The following is an 18,702-nucleotide window of genomic DNA, read 5'->3' on the forward strand; positions in this document are numbered from 1 at the left end:
CCTAGCATGAAATGTGTTGAGATCCAGCAGGTGGGGTGCCCTGAAGGGAGCAAACATTCCCAGGCAGAGAGGATGCGTGGAGCCCCACTAGAGGGGAAGGGCATTCTAGGGGGAGGGCCTTGCAGGTGCAGAGGCCTTCAGGTATCAAACAGCCAGCCCCGGGGAAGAGGGGAGGAGGGGATTGGTAGATTTCAGCAAAAGGTGGGGTGGGCCACATGAGCACTTTGGCGGGAAGAGGACTTGAGGGTGGGGCCTGATGAAGGTTTGCTGCAGAGGCTAGAACATCCGGCGCTGTACTCCCCAGGCCCGGCTGCTGTGGAGGAAGGGCCTTGCCGCCACCAATGCCACCGCTGGCTCCGGGGAGGATTATCTATTTTAGCAACTCCCGGAGGGCGGAGGAAGGGAGCGCCCAGCCTGTGCCAGTTAGCGCAGGCAGCTCTGGAGCGGGCACAGGAGCGCCGACTCCAGGCGTGGGAGGCTGGGGCAGGCTGCACAGGGCTCTGCCAGAGGGCAGGAGGGCACAATGCTGGCGGTGTCACTCAAGTGGCGGCTGGGCGTGGTGAGGCGGCGGCTCAAAGGTTCCGGTGAGTCTGGGTGGACGGCGAGGGGCCCAGAGGGACTTTCTGGGCTCCCCACCTGTCCTCAGTCACCCCTGCTCTCCCTCCCCCTCTCTCTCGCGGAGCCTTTTGGGTTTCTCTGCTGCATCTCTCTCTCTCCCTCTGTATCTCTGCCCCAGACCACTCCAGTTCCCTTCCCCGTCTCTCCACCGCTGTGCTTCCTTCTCTCTCCTCCATCTCTCTGTCTCGGTCTCTCTGCTTTCTCTGGGTCTCTCCTCTCTCTCCCACTGTCTCTCTGCCTGGCCTCTGGGTCTCTCTGTGTCTCTCTCTTCTGCTGTCTGCCCTCCCTCACCCAGTTCTCTGCCCCCGCCTCTGCTCTGCCTTCTCTCTCCCGCTCTGTCTGTCTGTCTCTTGCTCTTCTCTGTTCCTCTTCCACTGTCACTGTCTCTCTTTGGGTCTCTCTGGACTTTCCTGTGTGTCTCCTTCATCGCCCCCACCCCTTCCCAGGGCATGTCCCCAGCAGCCTTTTCTCTCCTTCCTGTTGAGGCTGTGAGGCTGTCCAGATGGGCTGCGGTCGCCTAGCAGGGGCGCTGTGTGTGGGGGAGCAGGAGTGGGAGGGAGCGAGGAGCTGAACGTGGAGAGTTGGAACAGGGGGACCTAGGTGAAGGCGGCCTGCCTCTGGGCAAGACTCTTGATACTGAGCCCCAGCCTGTGCGTGGTCCCATGACTGGACACATGCTCAGCTCCTCAGAGTGCTAGGAGGGGGCTTAGGGTGGGACCAAGATTGGACTGGGGGTGGGGAGGAGCTGGAGTTAAGCCCCCCAGGCTGTGTGACCCCAGGATTCACCTATGCTGCCATTTCTCCATCTATAGCACGGGGAGGAGGGAGGTGGTGAATTCACAATCTCTGTGCTTCAGGCTTAGGACCAAGAATCATCTTACTGTCAACAGGAACAGCAGTGACAGACATTCATTCACTCAGCGCCACTGTGTGCCAAGCAGTGCATTCACTCATTCATTCCTCACAGTAGCCCTGCAAGGCTGGTCCCATCCTCATTCTGATTGTGCAGAGGAGGAAAGCGAGGCACAGAGAGGTTAAGTAACTTGCCTAAGGCCACACAGCTGACATACGGAGGCTCTCTCCAGCCAGTGAGCTTGTAACGGAGCATTTTCCAGACTCTGAGGTGCCTACACAGGGAGCGTCTTCCTCAGGGAGGTGTCGGGGATGGGGTGGGTGTCTGTGCGGCAGCAGAGGGCTCTAGGTCCTGCACTGGCCTCAGGGCAGTTGGTGGCCTGACATCCTAGAGGTCCCTGGAAGCCTGGTCCACAGAGGCAGAGCAGTTGGTGCCTGGAGAACATCAGGAGTAGGCCTCTCCTTGGGTCTGGCCAGAGACTCCTGTGCTGAGACCACCCCTGCAGGAGACACTCCCTCCCCCATTGAGGCTGCTGTCCTCTGTTCAGGTCCACAGACCCTAAGAGCCCAGTGGGATCCTCCCAGGCTGGAGGGACAGATGAAATCCTGGGTTGGCTCCAGATTTGAGCTTCCCCAAGATTTGGAGAGCAGCCTACTAAATGCTGTGGATCAGGCTGTGCATCTTGGAGATGCAGGAAATGCTTACATTAGCCCAGACAGACCAGGGTTCAAATCTTGTCCCTTGGATGGCTACTCAACCTCAGTTTCCTCCCCTGGTAAAGTGAGCCCAAGAAAAACTGCCCTTCTGAGATTGCAGTGCCAGCTGAGGAAGTTTGGGACATACAGTAGACTCCTGGAATTTTTAATTCCATCTTCCCCTTAGTGACCTAACCACTTACTTCCTCTCCCCATGTACATACCATTGTCCCCAGGGCAGTCACATCTGGGGCCAGCATAGCTCTTAATAGAAAATAAGCAAAGGAAAAAGGAGGGCTCAGCCTGATTGATTGAGGACACACTGTGTGCAGACTTGAGCCAGGCTCCTGCCCGACCCCTCTCCACTCCTTCACGGAGGGCGCTGAGGGAGGCACAAGGAACTTGCTTTGCCCATGAAGTGAGCCTGCACATTCACGAAAACGAAACCTCAAGGGAGAAGAATCCAAGAGATACGGGAGAACGCAAGGTGTTTCTTCTGTTTTCCTCTTCAAAATATTTTTTTCAAAAAATGCCTGGCGACACGTTTATCCGTTTCCAACCTATATGATTTTAATGAGCCGTCCTGTTGCTCATCTTCTCTGGGTAAGGCCCCATTTTCTCACTCTGAATACTTGGGCAGAGGTCCCTGAGCCACATGGCCATGTGAGACCCCTCCTATGTCCTCCAAACGGACACTCAAGGGTGTAGTTATTGCCTCTAGAAGGAAGCAATGACTTTGCTTGAGAGAAGTCAAAAGAGACTCCCAGAGCTGGGTATTTAAGGATGAGTAAGAGTTTGCCTGGTAGATAAGTGGGAGAGCAGCTCATGAAAATGCCTGGAGGTGGCCAGGCACAGTGGCTTATGCCTGTAATCCCAGCACTTTGGGAGACCGAGGCAGGCAGATCTCTTGAGGTCAGGAGTTCAAGACCAGCCTGGCCAACATATGGTGAAATCCCATCTCTACTAAAAAAATTAGCTGGACGTGGTAGCACGTGTCTGTAATCCCAGCTACTTGGGAAGCTGAGACAGGAGAATCGCTTGGACCTGGGAGGCGGAGGTTGTAGTGAGCCAAGATGGTGCTGCTGCACTCCGGCCTGGGCAACAGAGCAAGACTCCATCTCTTAAAAAAAAAAAAAAGAAAAGAAAATGCCTGGAGGCTTGAAAGATCTGCCTCAAGACCCCATGAGAGCCTTGGTCAGCATGAAGGGTGTGGGGAGAGGAGAGAGGCAGGGTGGAGGAGGAGAAAGGCTGTGGAGCTTGAACCCTGTCCTGGGGGCAGTGGGAACCATGGGTGGTCCTTGAGCAGCAGAGAGTGGAGGACTGCTTCGAGTGTTAGAACAGGATCTGGACCAGGTACGGTAGTAGCTCATGCCTATAATCCCAGAACTTTGGGAGACTGAGGTGGGCAGATCACTTGAGGCCAGGAGTTCAAGACCAGCCTGGCTAACATGGTGAAACCCCATCACTACTTAAAATATAAAAATTAGCCATGTGTGGTGGTGCATGCCTGTAATTCCAGCTACCTGGGAGGCTGAGGCAAGAGAATCGCTTAAACCTGGGAGGCAGTGGTTGCAGTGAGCTGAGATTGTGTTTAAATAAATAAATAAATAAATAGAAAGAAAAGAATAGGCGCTGGCTGTGCTCTGCAGACCATAGGTGGGGTTGGAGGAAGGAGGCTTGGGTGGGGCCCAGGGAGGAGGTGAGGAGCCAGGACTGTAGGGTGGGCAGAACTGATGGATGTAGAGGCAGGAGAATAGCCTGTGTCACTTATTCATTCAACAAATATTTATTGAGCACCTATTATGTCATAGGTATTGTTCTAGGCCCTTGGGGTACAACAGGGAACAAGACAGACATAAACCCCTGTCCTTGCCCTCCTGAGCTTTGTCTGCCTGTGCCCACTCTGTGGTGCAGGTCTGTGATGAATTATTCACTCCCTCCTTCTGCTCCTTAATGAGGCTCCCCTTGGCCTCCCACACGCCACCACATCCGGCTCCTGGCATTTCTTCTGGCAGCCACATCAGGGCCTCAAATCTGATTCCCAGCGTAGAAATGAGCCCTCTCTCTCCAGTGCCCCACTCCTGAGCCTCTGCCTTCCTCCATGCCTGCGGGCACCAGAATTTCAGATCAGCTATGGTGGCTCGGAGACCAGGTGATTTTTTTTTTTTTTTGAATCAAGAAGACAGGGATAAACTCTCGTCCAGAATCCCAGCAGTCTGGAGTGAATCTCTAGACCTGTTCTTTGTTTCCCAAACGTTTATTGAGCACTTGCTGTGTTCCAGGCACTTCCCATGTACTTTCTCACCCTTGCAACAGGCCTGTGGGTTATGAACTAAATCACCCCATTTGCAGCTGAGGAAACTGAGGCTTAAAGACGAAGTTACTTTCCAAGGTCACACACCTAGGAAAGCAGTACCGGAGCATGAGCCTACCCAGGCCGCCGGACTTCCAAACATTTCACCCCGGGGGCGTTCCTTCACGGTCAGCTTATTCAGCCTCCCCTGCTGGGTGCAAGGGACCCCTCGGTTGTATTCTCAACATGTGGCCACTGCTCTGCTTTCCCCAGGCTCCCCCAAGTCCTCTGCCTTCTCTCTGCTTCTCCTGTCCCGGGACAGCCCTGCTGAAAAAGCGATGCCTCTCCCTGCTCTAGGCTGAGTGAGCCCCGCTCCCTACAGGACACAGTCTCTGCCCCCTCCGCCTGGCTGCCACTTCTGTCCATACCTCATCCTCTCTGTGTCCCTCTTGCAGAGCAGAGCCCAGAGTGGAGCCCAGGGCCTGGGGAGGGCTGAGCCAGGCAGAGCAGACAAACGTGCCAAGCCCCTCCCAGAATGTCCCAACTGCACATTGGCCTTGCTTGAGGATGTCTCCCTCTGGAACACATGCTGATCTCGTCAACTCAGGTCCCGGCATTGTCTCCGTCTGTCGGCTTGAATGTTCAGTCCAGCAGAACCATCTGCCTGTATTAATTGTCTGGATCATTGTGAAGGCTCCCAACCCTGTCTCCCCACCCACTGGGGAGATGGTCAGATGCAACAGAAAGCACCTCCATCAGCCAAGGGACTGAGGCTGATCGCGACTCTTCATGGGTCCTTGGCAGGTCCGTGTTCCTCCTGGCCTCAGTGTCCCTTCTGGGCCCCTGCTCTCCTGGGCCTGGAAGCCTTGCAGCCTCCCCCTTCCCGCCCACTCACTCCCCTTGGGCCAACCTTGGCTCTCTGATTCCCACATTTTGCTATCTTGGTCGAGGTAGTGGTGACTCATAAGCAGATGTGGTGGGCAGGTGGGCGGGCGAAACGGGGCACATGGCCAGCAGTCACTAACAGCCACATAATTGGGGCTGCTGGGGTCCCTGTAGGATGACCTTGGGTAAGATCCTTGCTCCGTGCTGTGTCTCAGTGCCCATGTGCAGAGTGGGTTTGTTGAGGAAGGTTTGTTTGGGGTTTGTAAGTAGCTGAGGGTCATTTGGAATTCAAGCTGGGGATGGAGGTGGAGGGGTTCTAGGCTGACTGAGGCCAGAGCTGAAGCAGCCCCCAAAGACCGCAAGCCCTACTTCTCCTGTGGCCACGCATGTACTCCCATTTTATACATGGAGAGGTGGAGGCTGGTTTTGCCCAAGGTCATCCAGCCCGTCAGAAGTGGAGGTAGATCCAGGACTTGAACTCAGGACCCCTCTGAGGCCCCAGCGGTGCTGCTGCGGGGAGGGTGGCATACTAGAATGCTCCTCACACTTCATCACCATGCTGGTGTCTTCTTCTAGGGGTAGATGGGCAAGGAAGAGTGTGGGATGGCCAGTGAGTTGATACACAGTGGGACTGAGAGGTGCCGAGGGCTTGGAGCCCTAGATGAGGCCCCAGTCAGTGGGAGGGCTTCCTGAGGCAGCAGTCTTGGAGGGCTTGTAGGACTTGGCCTGGCAGACAGGGATTAGGAAGAGGGCATTCCTGGAGGACGGTGATAAAAAGGCTCGAAGGTGGGAATAGGCTCTGCTACTTGGTGCTGGGAATGGGAGGCAGGGAAGATGGAGAGGGCTGGTCGGTTTGGGGCATAGGGGGCTCAGCTGCCAGGCAACAGGCACTGGCCTGGAAATCCCAGGGTCAAGCCCTGTCCTCAAACACGTGGTCTCTGCCAGGGCCCACTCCCAAACCCTGTGGGGCTCCCACCCCCACACCCCTGCCGATCTCTCTGGCATATACTCAGCTGGGCGGCCTGGGGTCCTTGGATGGTCCTTCCCATGTTCTCACCCTGCCCGAGGGTCCACCGTGGGTTCACAGCTCCAGGATTCTCTTTCAATATTCAAGTCTACCATGAGGACACAGAATCTGGTGATCACCACGTCCACCAAGCCCTTTGAGAATGTGTGTGAACTGAACTGTGATTTAAGGCTTTGGAGCCGGAGAACTGAGCTGTCTCTGGGCTCCAGTTTCCTTGTCTGTAAAATGAAACGATTGATGAGCCCAGCCTCATGGGACTGAAGTAAACGCCCCTAGAGGCGAGAAGTAGTATGAAATCTGTAGGGTGCCAGGTGGGGGCCCGCCAGGATTGTCATTATTAGAGGCTTATGTTCCCATTTTCTCTGCGCCTCAGTTTCCCCACTTGGACATAAAAGATGTCTGTCCAGCATGGTCAGATGTTGTGGCATCTAGGAGAATGGTTTGTTCTTCCTGGTGGGGGGAACCCCCAGGAGGTGGCCCCGGAATAACGGGGTGAATGGTCACCACCGTGTTCAGCCACACACTGGGTCCCCACTGAAGCCACATCCAGACTGAGCTGTGGCCTCTCCTGCCAGGGCTCAGAGGCCATGGTGTGGGACCAGGGGGAGCCATAGGGAGGCAGGCTACAGCTGGAATAACAGAGTGACTCTCACCCCTTACAGCTGTTCAGGAATAGGGTGGGCTGCTCAGAGGTGGTGAGCTCCCATTTATGGCGGTGTACACGCTGTACTAAACAGCAGAGAGGATTCCTGCACGTTAGAAGGGATGAATTGTTGGTTTCTTTCCATGGCAATTCAGAGATTATGTACATTCATCATATATTTCTCATTCACTCATTCTGCAAACACCTGTGTAGCACTTACTGTGTGCACAACCCTGCCCTGGGCGTGGGGTTGAAATCAGTGAGCAAGACAGTTGTAGATCTCCCATTTAGTGGAAAAGAAAAGGCGGAGGAAGGGCTGAGAGGAAAGGCATTGGAGGAACGGCTGAGGGAGGTAAAGGAGACACACCCCGCGTGGCCAGGGTGGGCCTCTGGGTGGAGGTATTAGACTGGACTGTAAGGATGAAAATGAGGAAGAACATTCCAGCAAAGGGAAGAGTCTGTACAAAGGGCTCGAGGAGGGAGCACCTGGTTCTCACGGTCTGGCCCTCTGCCCATCCTAGTTGGGCCGCCTTAACAAAGCCCCTTCCCCTCTCTTGACCTCGCTTTCGCACTGTAGCATGGGAATAGCAATGTCTATCCCACAGGACTCTTGAAAGATTCCATGAGACAGTGTACATAAAGTGCTGCGTATCCAGTAGGCACTCAGCAAATGCTGGCCCTTTCCTTCTCTCGAGGGCATTTGCGTATGGACGGAGGGTCATGCTTGATCCATGGGTGGGTGGTGGGACTCCGGGCACAGTGTTAGCCACAGGCTGACCCTGGGACCAAAGCCAGTCACAGGCACAGGATGACAGCTGTGTCCACCCCTCCCAAAGCCTCGTCTACTACCCTCATGCCTTGATTACCAGCCACAAGGGGGAGTCGCTGCATCAACTCCAGGGTGCGGAGGCCCATGCACTGCTCCTGACGGCTTGGCCTGTGTACAGCTGCACAAGCTCTCTGTGTCTTCACCGGAGGGGCCTCCAGAGAGCCTGCTCCTTCCTAAATGTCATTCACATGGCCGGTCACAGTGCCAGGAATGCCCTGATTCAGTGCCCTCTCTTCTCCTCAGAACCGTGTCTGCAGAATCCGGCCCTGGGTGCCTAGCCAGCCACCGGCTCTTTGGGGACCCTTTTCATGGTACCTTTCCTTCCCACTTCCCACCCTCTGCCCAGGCTGTGCCCTCTCCCTGAAAGTCCCTGCCTACCTTATATTTGAGTGTTGAGTTTCTTTGTCCCTCAAGGCTTGGCTCAGACACCACCTCCACCCAGCAGCTTTCCTGGATTCCCCCTCTGAGCATCCCTGACTGTGGTCACCTTTGTCTGGGTGGGTTTGTAGCAGATCCTCTTTGGATGTAGTTCTTTCTACAAGAGATGCTGACATTTCAACATGTGTAATATTCTTGGCCCACAGTAGGCCCTGTGTGAGCAGTGGCTGGACTTTGAACTTGGGTCTTTTGAGTCCCAGTGCGGGACTTTCTCTAGGACAAGGCAGGGAGGGGCCACCGCCATCCTGAGATTAGATGCTTAATGCCGCTTTTTCTTGGAGCTGAGCCCCAGTAGCTTTGTCCATTTATTTCTATGTTTTGCTTTCTGTTAGGAAGGCAGAGAGGGCAGGTGGACAGTCAGAGTAGCCCCTGAGGGGAGGAGGATGGGGAGGGTGGACAGACAGCAAGGCCCAACCCCTCACCCAGGAGCGTTTTGAGCACCCATTCAAGTCAGTTTTCTAAGACACTTCGCTGACCCTATCCCTCTCTCCCTCCAAACTCTTCCAGCAGCATCCTCAGGAGAGAGTTTCAACTTCTAACATGCCATCTGAAGCACCTATTTTTAATTTTTTAACTCCAAGTTCCAAAGGTCGAGCTAAATTTCTCAGTTCAAAGCACACATTGTTCTGGGCCATCCCAGTGCCGGATCTGGCTCTGTGTTATCTTATTTCCTCTCCTTCATGCCCTATCGCCACCCCAAATTACTTCCCTCTAAACTTGCACTTGAAATAGGTGAAATAGGTATTTAAATCTGTGTGTGCCCTTGCAGCATAGATAGTGCTTTATGTGTCTGCTTTCAATACATAATGACACCACATTTCAATATATAACTGATACCACAGGGTAGATCTCATTCTGTCTCTCTTCTTTCCTTCCTTTCCATCTTTCCTGCCTCCCTTTCTCCCCTCCTTTCTTTCTTTAATGTGACACCAGGTTTTCTAAGATCCATTCATGTGGCTGCACTTCTAACTGCTGTGTCACACTCCACAGTGTGCAGTCACCACGTTAACTGTCCCCTACCCTAGGATGGAGTCCCAGGTCACCTTTACCAACATTCTCAAGAGTTCACACCCCTTAGGGACCTGGGTAGGGGGTAGGATTACTCTGCAATAACTTCCAGGAGTGAGGATGCTGGGACACAGGTGGCCAGACATGGAATTTCTCCTAACACTGCCAGGTGCTGCCACTGTGGCTGCCTCAGTTTACCCCCCACCAGCAGTGCTGTGACTTTCCATCTCCATCTCCCCACATCTTCACCAGCACTTGGTTTTGTCTGCATTTCTAGCATGTGCCATTTTGAGGAGAGTCAAGTGAGAGCTCGTTGTTTCTGTTTTCACCTCTCTGGTGACAGTTGGGACACCTCTGCATGAACTTGGGGCCGTTTGCCCTCCACGTTCTGTGCCTCGCCAGTTTATAGCTGGTGCCCATTTTTCTTTTTCTTCCTGTTTTGCATCAGGATACATCCTGACTCCATGCTTTCTGACCACTTCCACCTGGCAGTTCCTCAAACGTGCCCTGTTGGCTGTCATTAGAGGAGCTTTGATGCTTACCCGAAGATGAAATGAGGCTCAGAGCAGAAGGGACCTGGATTCCAGATCTCCTGCCTCTGAAGTGCCTGGCCCATTTCCTCCCCCAGACCCCTCACCCTGTGCCATCCTGACCCTTGCAGCCCACTCCCGGTAGTTGCCATTGCAAAACAGAAGTTAGGTCACACCACGACCCTGCCAAAAACCCTCCCCTCACACTCAACAGAATCCCAACTCCTCTCCCTGGCCCCTACTGACCTTGTCTCTGTGCCTCAGCTGCACCTGCCCCTCAGCTGCTCCTGGCACCCAAGCTTGGTCGGCCTACCTGGAACTTCCTCCTCCCTTTGTGCCTTCTCATCCGGCTCCAGGCAGTTACTGCAGAGCAGTCCCCTCCCTCTACCCAACCCACAGGTCCCTATGGGGTGTGAAGATGCTGGTGAAGGAGACCTGGGGCTCAACTTAAAAGCTGCCTACTCTGAGAGGCTCTCCCTGACCACCTGCCTTGTATTCTCTGTGCCAACATCGTCGCTATGTCTATCACAGCTCTCAGGACCATCTCAAATGCCTTCTGTCTGTCTGTTTTTCTTGCTGGATCTCTGGTCCTCCCTAGACCAGAAGCTCTAAAAAGGGAGGGTCTGCTTGCTCTGTTCACTACTGAAACCACTGGCCCAGCTGACCTCTGGAAGGTAGTATGTGCTTAGTAAATATTCTCTGAGCGAATGAGTGACCAGAGAGACACGGCAGGGCCATGATCATGCTGGCCATCTCCCTGTGCCCACATGCTATAGTTTTCTAGGTGTTTTGCTCATTCACTGAGCTTCTCAGCAAAGACCTTGTTAGTACAGACAACTTCATCATCCACATTTTAGAGGAGAAACCTGAGGCTCAGAGAGGCCCACTGTACAGTTGTACTCCCATGTCCTCTCCTCCAGGAGGGAAACTATTGTGGGTGTCAAGGGAAGCATGGAACCCAAGAGGGAGCCCCTGGGAGCTGTCCCATCCGTGGCCAGGCCCCTGGCCTGCTGGTGACTTGACCCTGCCCAGTCAGGGGTTCCCAGCTCCTCTGAACATGTGTTTGTATCTGGCTGGCTGCGTTGGGCTTCCTGACTCTGTTCACATGCCTGGGCTGTGGAGAGTGGTTCGGTGTATGTATTTCTTGGGGCCACTGGGTGGGGTTGCCATCAGGCAGGCCTCGGTTCAAACCCTGGCTCCCCCTGATATTTTGCCTAAGGGCAAGTGACTTCACCTTTCCGGGCCCTGGCTTCCTCATCTCTGAAGTGGAGATATTCCTGGGATGAAATGAGAAAATGTGTGCAAAATGCTGGTCACAAGGCCTGGTGCATGGAGTCTCTGTTCCAATTATGTTGACAGTGGCTCTTCTCAACATTCTGGAAACCCCCTCTCCTGGGTCTGTCCACACGGCTGCCATGCTTTGCTCTTGCGGCTGTCAGAGCCTCCTTGGCCTGTGGCCTTGCGTGTTTTCCTGTAGGCTGGCAGGCTCTGTGGGTCTGAGGCCCACAGCTTCAGGCAGCCCACTGGGTGGCACTACCCCTGAAGCTCCTTCCAGCCTTCCCTGAAGTCAGGTGAGGGGCCATGAGGGCTGGGGAGATGTGGGATACCTTAGACAGTGTGGGGACAAGACCAAACAGCACTCCCTAAGAGGGGGTCACCTAGTGCCCCTCTCCTGTGGCTCGTGGAATCCCAGACTGAGCCTCAGTTTCCCCATCTATAAAATGGGTACAATAACATCTACCTGGCTGAAATGTTTAACAACAAGATGCAGGTTCTGAGAGGACCAGGCAGGGAGGGAGCAATTGTCCTGGCCTGGCCCCTGGGGTGGAGGAAGGAGGGTCGGAGGAAGAAGCAACTGACAGCCCACAGCAATAAAGATTTATCTCTCTTGTCCTTGAATTGCCATCGCTGCCTCCCAGACTTCATTTCCGGCTGTCACTCAGGGCCCCTGGTGGGCTCAGGACAAGGCTCGCCTGTGTTATGACGGACTCAGCCCTGGAGTCTGAGATGAAGGACAGAGGCCTGGGTCCAGGCCCTCGCTGTGCTGGTGGGGCACCCCTGACAAGGCCCTCTCTGGGTCTCAGTTTTCCCATCTGTGCAGCATGGGCTTGGTTCTCAACCACAGTGGCCACTAGCCTCTGGGTGGGAAGGGCTCGGGATGCTAGGAACCCGCATGGTGAGAGGCAGCCCCACGCAGCAGAATGCCCCAACTCTAGTGCCAGTGGTGCTCCACTGAGAGACAACGTGAGGGCCCTGCAGGCCTGGGCCTCTGTTGGGAAGAGCATGTGGTGACTGTTAGTTTGCAAAACCTTCCAAGCTCTCTGACCCTCACTCCTCACAAGGGGCAAAGTGAATCTCAGACAGATGTGACTTGCCCAGAGTCACACAGCTTGTGGGTGGTGGAGCTGGGATTCGAACCTGGGCATGTTTGACTTGTGTGCTTAGCTCCCTTGAAATTCTGTTTCTGGCCTGTTTGGCGGCGTTAGTTTGAGACTCTTGGCAGGCAAGTGAGTAGATGAACGCTTCCTGTTTTATTAATACGTGGTCTTCCCGACCCTAGCCGGTGGGTGTTTTTATTATTCTCATTCTACAGCCAAGAAAGCTGAGGTCCAGAGAGGTTTGGACAAATGCCCCGATCACACAGGAATCCATCTTCCAATTGTCTCACAAACCTGGTGACATGGATGTGTCAGGCCCCTCCTGACCAAAGAGGGGCTACCTGCCAGCTCTGTGGCCCTGCCATCTCCCCTGGGCTGCTCAGTCCCCCTCACGTGTCACCCACAGCATTTGAAACATGAAGCAGTCAGATGCTGTCCTCAGGAGCCCCTGGTGGCCTGGGTGCTTGGCAGGCCTGGCTTCCAGCCACCTTGCATGCCCAGGCAATCTGTTCCCCTTTTCCTCTGCTTCCCTGAAGTTGGCAGCACTGGACAAGAAGGATTGTCTTTGGAGGGTGATCAAGCAGCAGCTTTGCCTCCTCTCATGTCCTAGAAGGAGCCCTTGCTGCTCATTCCTAGGCCGCCTCCCAGACGGAAATCCTTCTCTCACCTACTCTCAGCCTGCACTCCATGTATGAGATTCTTGCAAAGCTGTCTCGCCCCGCTCACTACAGCCGTCCTTAGCTCTCCATTTCCTGCAGGATGAAAGACAAACTCCTTAATACAGCGCTTCTCAAACTTCATATGCATCACCTGAGGACCCTCTTAATATGCAGCTTTTGATTTGGCAGGCCTGAGTGGGGCCTGAGTGTCTGCGTATCTGACAAGCTCCGGGTGATGCAGATGCTGCTGGTCCTCAGACCGCACTTGGAGGAGCGAGACCACCCCGGCGTGGCTGTATCTGTGTTTCCTTCTTTGTCTCCTCACTTAGTCATGTGGGATTTCGGCCATGGACTCACATACATGCAATGGCTTTTTCCTTCGTTGACAAACTCCTTCCCATCCTTCAAAGTCAGTTCAAAAAAACCCTTCTCAGTGGACTCTCAGACAGAGCTAATTCCTCTTCCTCTGCACTCCCAGATGCTTTTACAAATCCCTGAAATCCTGAGACCCATAGCAGTGCCATTAAGAATAGCAGTGTGGGGGCCAGGCCTCCTGAGTGTGAAACTTGGCTCCATCCTTACCAGCTGGGTGACCTTGGGCAAGTTGCTCAACCTCTCTGTGCCAAGTTATTTATTTAAATTCTGTCTTGTTCCAAAATGGACCAATAATTGCTTCTGAACATGCACTTGGATAAAATCACATGAAAACGTGCTCAGTAGGTCGTCGAGGACAGAGGGCAAAGGGGAGATGCTGTTTCCCATCTGCCTCCTTGTCTTGGTCCTACGGTGCATAGCATGGCAGGCACTCAGAGAAACACCACACAGAAGCTCTCCCATAATCCACGGCATGACCTTTCCAGGAGCTTGGGGGTCCACAAAAGTAAACTCCAAAGGAGCAGTGAGAGAGACAGAAACTTGGCAAGGCTTCCAATTGCCAATCTTAATCACTCATTTAAATGCATCTGTATGGAGAGCAACTTTTTTTTTAAGAGAAGGAGCAGAGAAACGTGGCAAGGCTTCCAATCACCAATCTTAATCACTCATTTAAATGCATCTGTGTGGGGAGCAAATTTTTTTTTTTTTTTTTTTTAAGAAGGAGCAGATACAGGAGTTTGAGACCAGCCTGGGCAACATGGTGAAAACCTCATCACTACAAAAAATGTAAAAGTTAGCCAGGCATGATGGCACCTGCTTGTAGTCCCAGCTACCAGGGAGGCTGAAGTGGGAGGATCATCTGAGCCCAGCCAGTGTGTTGCAGTAAGTGGAGATTGTACCACTGCACTCCAGCCCAGGTGACAGAGTGAGATGCTGTCTCAAAAAATAAAAAAAGAGAGAGAGAGAGACAGAGAGAAAGAGAGGGAAAGAGGGAGAAAGAGGGAGAAAGAAGGGGCAGATCTAACTCCAATGGCCTGGGTGCCACGTGCCTGTCCTCCCTGACTGAAGAGGCTATAGATGGAGGGAATGGAGGCGAGTGGGGTGAGGTCTGTTAGAGCAGTTCACATGCATCCCTTCCTGCCTGGTTGAAGCTAAGACTGCTCCAAAGTGGCCTCTGTGCCCTGGTGAGGGTCAGGGTCTTCATGGCGAGCCTCTCTCTGACCACTGCCAGGGTACCGGTGGTCACACTGAGTGTGTGTACCCCCTTCCCTGCATGATTTGAGTCATTCAGCAAATGTCCACTAAATTCAGGTCTTCCCTCTGCAACCTGACCCTCACTACCCCCACTGTGGCGGAGACCTTGGCATCACTGCTGGTCAGGGGAAACTTGTCCGGCACCTGGACCCTTCCCCTAGAAACAGATCTCAAGTTGCCCAGAGAGGAAGGCGTCATGGGAAGTGGGCGACAGGGTAGGGTCTTGAGTTTGCAGATACAAAGGCACAAGTAGCCCCGCCCCGGATTTAGAACCTGGATTATTCTAAAGGTGCCACTAGTGTTGGACTGGCAGGAGCCAGTGTGGGGTGGCCCAGGAATTGTGGCTAAATTCCATGCTGGATCACTGTTCTGGAGGGAGCCCACAAGAAGCCTCGGGTCCCTAACTACTGGGCAGCCCTCTCCCACTAGCTGCAGGACACATGGAAGAAATATGAGGCTCGTGTGTTCCCATGTGGCCAGGAACTCCATGGGAGCCAGGCCTTGTCTGTCTGGTTCTGTCTTGCCAAATGCACTGTGCAGTTGTACAGATTGTTGACACCCACCCTTCAGTGCCCTGTGTCACCATCACCCACCCTTCTTGGTGCCTGACCCTCGGTTGGTGCCAGCATACACTGGTGGGATGGAGAGCAGGGGAGATTGGGTGCAGCCTGCCACCCCTTCTCACAGACAAGTAGAGGAGGAGCCTCAGGTGTCCATGAGGATCAGCCTGGTCAGTCCGGAACCAACGTGGAGGAATCCCAGGAGTGTGCAAGGCTAAGGCCCAGCTGAGTCTGGGAGGGGGCAGAGCCTGCCAGGTGTGGCCGGAGCCTGTGACCAGCTGGTCCTGCCTATCAAGCCCAGAGGCGGGCAGATCCTCCACCCAACCCTCTTGGTCTTCACAAAAAGCTGGGTGGCCACTCCATGTGGCAGGCTACTGGGTTCATCTTACCTAAGAGAAAACTGAGACCTAGGAGAGGTAGTTGGAACATTGGTGGGAGGGCCCTGGAGGGTCTCTGAGCTCAAGGGTTTCTAAGCTGAGAACTGCAGAGACACCCTGGCATTGTTCATGCAAAAAGTCTGTGCTTCATCTAGCTTATGTCCGGGGGTTCTGTGCAAATTCCCTTGGAATCTGCTACGTAGAAAAAAAGAAAAAAAAGTTTGGAAAGCACTGTTCCCTGTCTCCAGATGAAAAAACTGATGCCTGAGGGGGCAGTCATTTGCCAAAGTCCCAGGGCAAGCTAGGAGCAGGCTCTCTCTCTGCCTGAGAGCCCTGGAGGAAGCCCCAGGCATGCCACCTTCAAAGACGCCCTGTCCAGACCCAGGCTGCAGGGGTGGGGCGTGTTGGACCCTGTCCTGGAGCCAGCCTTGACAACAGCCATGTCCCCTTTAAGCAGAGAGCCGCCCGCTGCAGTGGGTGGACTCGGTGCCCAGCCAGTGGGAGCTGTGAGCTTCCCTCCCACAGCCCCTCCCTGGGGAGAGAAGGGAGGGCCGAGCAGCGTGGCTCCCGAGGGAGTTGGTGGGCAGCAGGGGAGACAATAGCGAACATGCTGTGTGGGCTCAGCCGGGAGACCCCTGGAGAGGCGGGTATGTAATGGGGGGTCTGTGGGCAGAGTGATGGGGCTGAACACATAGGTCCCTCTGGAGCTGCTGCCCAGAGAGAGGGGACTGGATGGCTGAGACCCGGGACTGCCACTCCCTGGAAACCCAGGGCTTGGGGAGGGTGGGGCAGGACACTTGCTAGGGCTGTCTGTCTGACCCTGGCCACTGTCCTGCAGCAGGATAGCTCAGCCTCCCCCAGGGCTGTCTGGCACAGGCAGGCAGAACAGGCGGGTCTCGAGGTTCCGAGGGCAGCGCTCAGCCCTGTAGGAGGAAGGCTGGTCCCATCCGGGTGTGAGCAAAGCCTTTTGCCCAATCTCAGGATCTGCACAGCTGCCTGGTGGGAGTGAGTGTCCGACCCAGAGGGGTGAGAGCCCAAGGCCCACAGGCAAGGTGGTGGTGAGGAGTTCCTGTGCCAGCACAGGTGGGCAGGAGGCTGGACCTCAGTAGAAGAAGAAACTCTGGCTCGGGGGTCTGGCTGGTGAGACCCTGGGACTCTGGGAATGTGTGGGATGGGGGATTACAGCTGCCACATTCCTGGGTGTGCTGAGGCTGGGACCCAGAGAGGGGCAGACACGATTTTTCCATCTGTCTCTCCAGCCTCAGCCTGGGCTCACCTTATTCCCCCAAAGAGGGAGCTTGCGGCCCGGACCAGAACGTACTGCATTCACTGCCCTGGGCTTGCCTCACTGGTTTCTTCCCACGTTCTTAACATATCTTTGCACAACAACTCCAAGGGCAGGGACTGTGGTCCCAGTGGACAGAGGAGGAAACCAAGGCTCAGGGAGGGCAGTGGCCGAGCTGGGATTGACACCCAGATGACTTTTACAGCAGAGCCCCCAACCCTGCTTCCGAGGGCCCAGTGGACTTGGATTCCCACCTCCCTTCCCATGGCAAGGAGCAGAGCCAGGTCACCTCTGGACCTAGCCTTAGCGACCCAGAAAAAACAACACTAGTAATCATAATAGCTGGCTGTTGTCGAGAGCTTCCTCTGGGCCAGGCTCTGTTCTAAGCTTTCTGTGCATTTTCTCATTTAATCCTCATAACCACACTGCCACTTGGGTACTGTTATTCTCCCCATTTTACAGTTGGGAAAACTGAGGCAGAGAGATGCTAAGTGACTTGTTCAAGGTTATATAGCCAGAAGTGACAAAGCTGGGATTTGACCCGATGGGCCCACCCCTCCTTGACAACTGCACTGTAAACAGAGGCTCTGCCTTCTTGGCCTGGGCACATCTGTTCTTTCAACCCAAGTCCCAGGTGAGTGGGGTCACCTTGGTCTGCTGTGGTCAGGGCCACAAAGGCAGCAGTGCCCTGGAGACCTTACCTGGGGCACTGCCAGGGAGGTGTCTCCCCCTCCTCATGAGCCTATGACCTCCACCTTGGCCCAGGCTCAGCATCAACTACCTGGGCCTTTGCCTAGTCTCCTCCCTGGCCTCCTGGCCTCCACCCCTTTGCTGCCATGGGAGGAAGCTTGCCAAAATTCAAATCTGCTCAGCTCCTGAGCCTGGCATGCAAGGCCCTTCGTGATTTCTCTGACATTTTCTCTCTCTGATGACTTACTTGACCTTTACCCTCACCACTGTGGCCCCCATCCTAGGTCTCCTCCCCAGATCACAGAACCTCATGATCACACTTGCTTCAGTTTGCATCAGCACCAAGGCTCTTCTTTCAAAAAGTGTAAAGATGGAGCTTCAGGCACAGTGGGATCCAGATGCTGAATTAACATCATTAGGACTCTGGGTCTCTTCGTAGCTTGCTCTGCTTCACTTTAGTGAGCTTCATTTCCAGGCAGACTGTTTCCTTTCCTTGAGGGTTCCTGGCACCTTCAAACTTAAGGTCAACCAGCTCAGCCATCCCTAAGGAAAGAGAGCCTGTTTCCAGTAGTTCCAGCAAATGCCCCAGAAACAACTCTCATTGGTCCAACTTGTATCACATGCCCACCTCTGACGGATCACTGAACCTCTGATTGGCCAGGCCTGGTCATGTGGCCTCCCCTGGAGCTGGTGAAGGCAGCCAACACGTGGCCACTCCATACACCTCCACATTTGGCAGAGAAGACTGCAGCCCTGAGAAGTCAGCCCACTGGCAGTGTGCCTCAGTGAGCACCAGGATTAGAGCTGGGCTCTGTGGACCAGGCAGCCCTGTGCCCTTTCTCTGCTCCTGATGGACTCTGGGTGGGTCCCTTCTCAGGCCCTACGCCCTGGGCATGTCCAGTCTCACTCCAGGGAGTCTTGTTTTCCTGCCACTAACCCCAGAGCTCTGGCAGGAAGGGATCGTGACCTAACTCAGTTGGCTAGGGCTGGGGCACACAGTAGGCCTGAACACAGATTTTGGCAGGAAGTCTGTCTCCATATTCACGCTCCTGCCTCAAGGACAGGAGGGCTGCTCTGACTCCGCAGCCACAAAGACATGTTTGTTCTGGGCCTGCTAGGTCTGAGCAGGCGCTTGCTGCCATGCTGGGGGCAGGGAAGTCTCAGTGGGTGTGGGTGTGCATGTGTGAAGGTCCCCCTGCTGTGCCCTGGGCTGCCCAGTCCTCTGAGGGGTCCTCACCAGGCCCACCCCTTGGCTCTGAGACTCCTCAGGCAGGCCTGGCCTCCTACTCCACAGCGGGGGCGGTG

At 54.6% G+C, this 18,702-nt stretch overlaps 1 protein-coding gene across 4 annotated transcripts in view; it reads left to right on the plus strand.

The window, feature by feature from the left end:
* Positions 1-265: 265 nt before the first annotated feature.
* The window catches only part of GRIP2 (glutamate receptor interacting protein 2), a 64,734-nt gene continuing 46,297 nt past the window's right edge, over positions 266-18,702 (plus strand). For all 4 annotated transcript variants that reach the window (XR_002732377.2, XM_023216193.2, XM_023216213.2 and 1 more), the window contains exon 1: positions 266-584. Coding sequence is in view for 3 of the 4 variants with exons in the window: in XM_023216193.2 (XP_023071961.1) it covers positions 524-584 (61 nt within the window). In the remaining variant the exon portion in view is untranslated. The remainder of the gene's footprint in view (positions 585-18,702) is intronic.

This window comes from Piliocolobus tephrosceles, chromosome 2 (assembly GCF_002776525.5).
Source record: "Piliocolobus tephrosceles isolate RC106 chromosome 2, ASM277652v3, whole genome shotgun sequence".
Classification (NCBI taxonomy): Eukaryota; Metazoa; Chordata; class Mammalia; order Primates; family Cercopithecidae; genus Piliocolobus; species Piliocolobus tephrosceles.